An 8,677-nucleotide genomic window follows, 5' to 3' on the forward strand; every position below is an offset into this window, starting at 1 on the left:
TAGATCAATTTTGAATAAACCATCAATTTTGGTTCCACCACCAATAAAATTTTCACCTTTAAAAATACTAAAGGTAGAGTTTATAAACCAAAAACTAAAACCAATAACATCCGGTTTAGAAACCGAAATTAAGTTTCTAGAGAAACATGGAATAAAAAATACATTTTCCAAATCTAAAATATAACCAGTTTTCAAAATTAATCTAAATGTCCCGACCGCTTCCACATGAGAAAACAACTTATTTCCGGAATAGACTCGTTGCTCATTGCTTGCCAGTTCCCTTTTGTTGAGAAAACCCTGCATTGTATTAACAATATGGATTGTAGAACCAGAATCAATCCACCATGTATTACAAGGAGCCTCAACAAAAAAAGATTCATGACATACTAGAGATATGATATTACCTTTCTTTTCAAGCCATCTTTTGTACTTTTGGCAATCCTTCTTCATATGCCCCCCTTTCTTGCAGAAGAAACAAGTATCCTTATTGTCATTTTTCTTGATTGACAACTTGTTATCTTTCTTGAGATGTGGGGCACTTTTGCCTCTTTTACTCTTTCCCTTATCATGAGTAACCACAAAGTGAACACTCTGTGGTTTCTCCTGCTTTAGCCTTTCCTCCTCCTGAATACACATGGTCAGAAGTTCATTTACTGACCATTTATCCTTATGTGTGTTATAGGATATCTTAAAAGGAGAGTACTCAGTCGGGAGTGAGTTCAAGATGAAATGAACTAAGAAGGAATCAGAAATATCAATCTCTAGGGACTTCAGTTGAGCTGCCATGTCCCTCATTTCCATAATGTGCTCTCGCACACTTCTGGATCTGTCAAAGGTTTTGCTTGAGAGTTTCTTCATTAGGGTGCTTGATAATGCCTTATCGGAACTTACAAATTGTTCCTCAACAGCTCGCATGAACTTTGTTGCCTTTTTGCATTCAGGGATAGAACCCCTAATGCCCTTACTTACATGAGACTTCATAAACATGAGACTTAGGCGATTAGATCGCTCCCACCTCTCATGCTTCGTAACTTCTAATGGCGTACTAGTATCCGTGAGGGCAGGTGGTTCGTCCTCACGGAGCGCCAAATCAAGTTCTAAGCACCCCAAATAGAAAAGTAAATTTTCTTTCCACTCAGAAAAATTGTTCCCATTAAGCATTGGAACAGTACTTTCTAGAATAGCAGTAGTAGAAATAGCTGCAATAATCAAGGAAAAAAATTTAATGCTATGAAACTTTATTTTAAATTAACCAATGCTAATTTAATAGTAAATAGTAAATTTCAACCTACCTGTGGGCAAAGGTTGCATCACGCATGAAATTTACCCTTTATTAATAAGACTAATAAATTTAAATATTAATAAATAAAATTCTCCGTACCTGTGGGCCTAAGAGAAATTTTATTTTTAACATTAAATTTATTATCTTATTCTAATTAAGTCATAAAAATAAAAACTTCCCTGTGGGGATTAGCAATTAAATTTATGAATTAATTACATAATCGATGTTAATTTTTCTATATGAAGTTCATGTGTATAACCTTGATGTAATTATTATTCTAAAATTGGGATACTGTGGCCCTCCCAAAAATATTATAATAATTACTACTTCATTAACATCTATTAACTGTATAGATGCTCACAAAAGTCCTAAGAATATAACAAACCAATACCTAAATGGGGTAAACAGTAATTTTCCAAGGTGCAACCAGGTGAGTTCCCAGGAAAGTGAGGGGGGTCACAACGGACACACTTAAATCCCAAGACTTTCCTTAGCCAGAACTTTTCTAGACATTGCATTCTCGGATATTACTGTAAACACGCCAGCATGTATGGTATTGTTAATTATTCTTAGGTCTAGGCATCAAACAAATTATATTTAAACAATATAATTAAAATTAATTATATTTCTAAGTTCAAGTATTAAAGAAACATTAATTTTAATATTGAACATATAAAACATAACAAAAATAAATTTATGACATGATAGCATAATAAATATCATGGCCTAATGGTTTAGTAAGTGGCTTAGGCCCTTTACACTTGGAAACCCAAGTTCTAAACCCCACAATAACCCAATTTTTTTTATTTTTTATTTTTTTTTTAAATTCTTGATGGGCTACTATAAATGGTTTGGGCTTTTAGGGCTGGGTCAGATAACCTCATTGGGCTGACCCATTCGGGTCGGCCCACTTTATAACCCAAAAACTGCATGGGTTTTAAACCCTATCCAAATACCCACATGTTAGTGTAGCAAGTTTCTTAATAAAAATATTCATATCTATGCTTTCATGCTTTACAGTGTTCATGTTTTACGATGTGCAATTATTAAGAGATTTTCACACATATGTAAAATTCCCAAAACAATATGTGAAATTATCAATAAACAGATACACAGAAATTTGCACAATTCAACTAATAAAGAATTACCAAAACTAAAAGCTGAACAAATTGGCATAGAGGCTGGCTCTGATACCACATGTTAGCATAATATATAAATAAAATGCTATAAAATAATAAGCAGCGGAATTATAAATACCTCCAGCCATATTTTGTTCAAGCTTGATGAAGAACGAAGAGCGAAGAAGTTTTCTACAACACCAAAATCTGTAAAAACAAAATTCAGAGAGTTCTTCTGGCCTATGCCTATGAGTGTGCCAATAGATGGATACACAAGGCTCTATATATAGGTAGGCTAGGGACCCTCATCATCAATAGATAGCTGATTATTCTCCTCACATCAAGGAGAATAAATCAAAAAATTTAATATAAAAACCGTTTTAAACCGTTACGATTTCATATAACTTAATGTGGAATAAATCATATTCAATCCTTATATTAAATAATTACCGTTATGATAATTATTTAAATTCCAACCGTTACAATGAATTAAATGTGTCTAAGGGACACATATGTAATTTCTTACAATATATATATATATATATATATATATATATATATATATATATATATATATATATATATATATATATATATATATATATATATATATATATATATATATATATATATATATATAAGCTCTATTTTCCAACACAATTTCAAACATGTTCTAAATTATTACCATATTTGCAATGACTTCTTAATGCAGTGTGGAGAGCTATTCCACCCATCATCCTCTTTTAGTTACCTCTACTATTAAAAAATTTTGTTAACTTGGACGATTAACGCATTACATGATGTAAAATATCTGTTACACTCTCATAAAATTTATAAAAATATAATTATGCCTTGAAGACTAAAATTTTTTTTTTAAAAAAAAAAAAAATGAATTGAGTAATATTGTACAATCATGCCATGGGTTTTAAATGAATTAAAATTGTACGTTTTTAAAAGTACGCATATTTACCTGCAGTTTGATTTGTCATTTCTTTCAAATACACTCTTAATTAAAATAATTTTTATGATTTTTATTTAAATATGCATGTTTAACATAAGCTTAGTTTAGTGGTAAAGAACTTTTATGGAGGCAACAATAATATATTAGTAGTCCTGGTCGTGGATGTGCAAGCGTTGAATTTCAACACCTTGTCTGGTTTACCACGTTTTGCACGACCAATTGCTTCAATTTGCTTGGCCCATTGATTAGAAATAAAGTAAGACATATTTGTCTTATGAGTTAGGGACTAAATAGTAAAGTTACTTTTAAAGGCATTCGGAACATAAAATAAATAAATGAAAAAATTTTACTTAAACCTTTTTAATTGTTACTGTCTTTGTAATTATCTTTTAAATTAAAAGATAAAATTTAATTTAGTGTATTCATCTTTCAATTTTTTTTAATTTTTTTCAATTTCATCATTCATTTACGATTTTCCGTTAATTCCGGATAAAATTTCTAAATATCCATTTTTAAAAATAAAATAAAATAAAATAAAAAATTTCAAGATTTAGGCGTATGTATTTTTACAAACTCCGTTAAATTCTTACTAACGCCTAAATCCTTACAGTATTTTTGTTAATTTTTTCCTTTTAAAAAAAATGATGATTAGTTTGAAAATTTTGACCTTCCTCTATTAGGATTTAATGAAAAATTCTAACGGATAAGTGAAATGAAAAAAAATTAAAAGATGAATATACTAAATTGAAAGTTTTTAAATTTAAAGAGATAATTATAAACTTGATAAAAGTTGTTAAGATTAAGTAAAGGACAAGGTATATTTATAAAGAATAGAAAAGAGGAAGGTACTTCTACGTTCTAAAGCCCTACTTCCACGCAACAAAAGCCACCAAGAAAGAGAAGCCAAGAAGTATAATATAAGCCGCCTATAGAGAGAGAGAGAGAGAGAGAATATACGTGTGTGTGTATATATATATATAAGCCTACAGTAGGAAGCGAGTAAATAACTATTCAAAAAAAAAAAAAAAAAAGGAAGCGAGTAAATAGTTATTTGGAAGTCCCTGTAACAGCCGGGGATTATCCGACCACAAAAATTATTATAGTTAAGTTTTTGTTGATCGATAAACCCTCGGCCTACAATGCGATCCTTGGAAGGACAGCCCTCAATGATCTGAAGGCAATCGCTTCCACTTCACATTTGAATACCAAATTCCCGACTGAGAGAGGGGTTGGGGAAGTAAGGGGAGAACAGGGCGTGGCACGTCAGTGCTACAACGTAACTATGAAATGAGCCCCCTCACGGAGTAGTTGCGGAGAGAAAGGCGAGCAATAGCAATTACAACCGGGGGAACCAACCGAGGAGATGGAAGAATTTGAAATGGGGGGTAAAGAGAAAAGAGTTAGGGTCGGATCTTTATTATCTCCGAAGATCAAAGAATCCTTGGTAGCTTTCCTTCGAAGCAATACTGACGTATTCGCCTGGTGCCATGACGATATGCCAGGAATTGATCCTTCGGTAATTTTGCAAAGGCTAAATGTCGACCCAAACTACCGACCCGTTAAGCAGAAAAGAAGAAACTTTGCTCTAGAGAGAAACCAAGCCATACATGAAGAAGTGGAGAGACTATTGAAAGCCGGTTTTATCCGAGAGGTGAACTACCCCCAATGGCTGGCCAATGTTGTCTTGGTGAAAAAGTCAAGCAGGAAATGGAGAATGTGCATGGATTTCACCGACCTCAACAGGGCGTGCCCAAAAGATAGTTTCCCTCTCCCCCGGATGGATGTCCTAATCGACTCCACCTCGGGGCATGAGCTCATAAGTTTTATGGATGCCTTCTCGAGGTATAACCAGATCCACATGAGCGAGCTCAATGAAGAGAAAACTTCCTTCATCACTGACGGAGTGTTGTATTGCTACAATATGATGCCTTTCGGTTTGAAGAATGCCGATGCAACCAACCAAAGGCTGGTCAACAAAATGTTCAGAAACCAGATCGGGATGAATATAGAAGTATATGTGGATGACATGCTGGTAAAGAGTCGGAAAGTGATTGGCCATCTGGCTAATCTCGAAGAAACTTTTAACACACTAAGGAGATATCGGATGAAGTTAAACCCGGCGAAATGTGCCTTTGGCGTATCATCAGGAAAATTCTTGGGGTTCATGGTCTCGAGTAGAGGAATCGAGGCAAACCTGGAAAAAATCCGAGCTGTGCTGGAAATGCAAGCTCCCTGTACAACAAAACAACTGCAGCAATTGACCGGGAGGATTGCGGCCCTAAACTGGTTCATCTCCCGATCAACAGATAAGTGTTTGCCGTTCTTCAAGATACTTCGGAAGACGTTTGTTTCGAGCAACGAGTGTGAGGAGGCTTTTGGCCAGTTAAAAGAATACCTAGCCAACCCACCACTCCTAAGCTCACCAAAAGAAGGGGAAATTCTCTACCTATACCTAGCAGTATCACCATCAGCTGTCAGCTCGGTCTTAGTCCGAGAGGAGTCCGGATTGCAAAAACCAGTATATTTCACCAGCAGGGCACTTCACGGGGCCGAAGGAAGGTATCCTCGGATTGAGAAGTTGGCCTTCGCCCTCATCACTTCAGCTCGGAGGTTGAAACCATATTTCCAAGCACATGCTATAAGGGTGCTCACAGAATATCCTTTGAAGAAAGTCTTGCAAAAGCCCGACCTCTCAGGTAGATTGGTAAATTGGACCGTGGAACTCGGAGAATTTGACCTAGAATTCTATTCGAGAACCACCATCAAGGCTCAAGTTCTGGCAGACTTTATTGCAGAATTTAGCAATCTCTCCGAAAGTCAAGAACCGCCCGAGAAAGACATGTGGATAGCATATGTCAACGAGTCATCCATGAAATCCCAGAGCGGAGCCGAAGTAGCTTTAATAACCCTGGATAAAGAGGAAATTACAGTGGCACTAAAGCTAAACTTCCCGAACACAAACAATGAGGCGGAGTACGAAGTAGTAGTAGCAGCTCTCAGCCTAGCAGAACATCTCGAGGCAAAGAACCTCGAAGTCCGAAGCGACTCACAGGTGGTGGTCGGCCACATCCAAGGTGGATCTGTGGCCAAAGGAGAAAAGATGATAAAATACCTTGCCAAAGTTTTGAGTTTTTGGGACCGCTTCGATCAAGTGGTGGTTACACAGATCCCAAGAACCGAAAATGAATGAGCCGATGCACTAGATCGGTTAGGTTGGCAACGAACAAAAAGATTTCGGCCTCGAAACACCTAGTAATCATCCTAGACTACCCTTATGTGGATGACCTTGGATCGGTGATGCATATTGAAGATGCCTACGTAATTCCCGAATGGGCAAGGAATGTGGTTGAATATCTGAAGAATAGGCAGCTACCGAATGATAAAAAAGAAGCTCGAAAAGTCCGGATGCAGTCAGCACAGTACACTATCGTTGGTCAAGTTCTATATCACCGAGGCTATACACTTCCCCTCCTGAAATGCCTCTCAACGACTGAGACCGAGTATGTATTGAAGGAAATTCACGAGGGAATCTGCGACAGTCACTCGAGGGGTAGAATGTTAGCACACAAGGCTGTACAAGCTGGCTACTATTGGCCAACAATCAATGGAGATGGTCCGAAGATGTGACAAGTGCCAAAGGTTTGCAAAGTTACAAACAAACCCCCCAACTGAACTCAGCTCGGTTTCTTCACCATGGTCGTTTGCCCAATAGGGGGTTGACATCGTAGGGCCCATGCCCACATGAAAAGGGAATTGCAAATTTCTAGTGGTCGCAATAGATTACTTCACCAAATGGGCAGAAGCTGGGCCTCTAATGACTATTACGACCGGGGCAATCAAGAATTTCCTCTGGAAGGCGATCGTATGTAGATTCGAGATACCTTACGCCTTCGTAACTGACAATGGAATGCAGTTTAACTGTAAACCATTCCAGGAGTGGTGCGCCGAGCTCAAAATCCGACATTTTTTCTCATCGGTATATCATCCTCAGTCTAACGGGCAGGTTGAAGCTACAAACAAAACTCTGGTGAAGATATTAAAAAAAAACCTCCCAGAGCGTAAGGGAGGATGGGTAAAATATCTGCCAGAGGTCATGTGGTCATATCGAACAACAACCAGTTCGGCAACTTCCAAAACTCCCTACTCACTAACCTTCGGGACCGAAGCAGCAATCCCAGTTGAGATAGGTTCCCCGAGCTTTCGCATTCAACATTATAATCCCGGATTCAACAGCGAAGGATTAAAGTTCCACCTTGATCTCCTGGAAGAACAACGAGAAGAGGCAAGAGTCAGAACATCTACTTATAAGGAAAAAGCTACTCGGTATTATAACAAATGAGTAAAGCCCCGATCGCTCAATACTGGTGATTGGGTGCTTCGGAGGATAACTTCGGCAGCTAGAGACCCCACAGAAGGGAAGCTGGGGCAAGTCTGGGAGGACCATTCCGAGTTATTAGAGGCAACCCAAAAGGAGCGTACCATTTAGAGGATATGAAGGGAAAGAAGCTGCAAAGACCATGGAATGCCGAATATCTTCTGAAATATTATATGTAATATGCTTGTTCTTAAACTCCATTGTTTATCAATAAATGCAGATTCAGACAGCATACTAAATCCCATAACAACATTCGCAAACTTGAATCACGTCAACGGGATTCGAGCCGAGACTTGAGTCGCGTCGAGGGGACTCAAGTCGGAAAAATATATGACTCGAATCACGTTGAAGGGGTTCCAGCGAGACTTGAGTCACGTCGAGGGGACTCAAGTCAGAAAAATATATGACTCGAATCACGTTGAGGGGATTCGAGCCGAGACTTGAGTCATGTTGAGGGGACTCAAGTCGGAAAAATATATGACTCGAATCACGTTGAGGGGATTCGAGCCGAGACTTGAGTCACGTTGAGGGGATTCAAGCCGAGACTTGAGTCAGGTTGATGGGACTCAAGTCGGAAAAATATGTGACTCAAATCTCGTTGAGGGGATTCAAGCCGAGACTTGAGTAACGTTGAGGGGACTCAAGTCGAAAAAATATATGACTCGAATCACGTTGAGGGGATTCAAACCGAGACTTAAGTCACGTTGAGGGGACTCAAGTTGGCAAAAATTTCAATCTTGAGCAAATTCATGTTGATTAACTTCCACACGCAGTCAACATTGGCTAAGTGTAAAAGTTGGGCGGTAGTAGTACCATGACAAGAATACAAAAGGTATAACACAAAATATTGATATAATTTTTGTGTAAAGATTTTTACATAAAAGGCCGAATGCCAATGCAAAGGCTGGCAAAAACACCGAAACTAAAGGCATGCCGAAGCT

General features: G+C 37.7%; 1 protein-coding gene across 1 annotated transcript; it reads right to left on the reverse strand.

The window, feature by feature from the left end:
- Window positions 1–262: 262 nt before the first annotated feature.
- LOC133876043 (uncharacterized) lies at window positions 263–3,389 on the reverse strand. The gene is made up of 3 exons (XM_062314346.1): window positions 3,371–3,389; window positions 555–1,097; window positions 263–297 (listed from the first exon to the last, which is right to left on the reverse strand). Exons 1-3 carry the CDS (start codon window positions 3,387–3,389, stop codon window positions 263–265), a joined length of 597 nt encoding a protein of 198 aa, XP_062170330.1.
- Window positions 3,390–8,677: the final 5,288 nt, after the last annotated feature.

Source organism: Alnus glutinosa, chromosome 8 (genome assembly GCF_958979055.1).
Source record: "Alnus glutinosa chromosome 8, dhAlnGlut1.1, whole genome shotgun sequence".
NCBI classification, from domain to species: domain Eukaryota; kingdom Viridiplantae; phylum Streptophyta; class Magnoliopsida; order Fagales; family Betulaceae; genus Alnus; species Alnus glutinosa.

What these genes read in the sequence shown, in the direction of transcription:
- LOC133876043 (XM_062314346.1), bottom strand. An exon ending in TACTCATGATAAGGGAAAGA is followed by an intron (nt 298 to 554) that starts GTAAAAGAGGCA and finishes AATACAATGCAG; the next exon opens with GGTTTTCTCAACAAAAGGGA.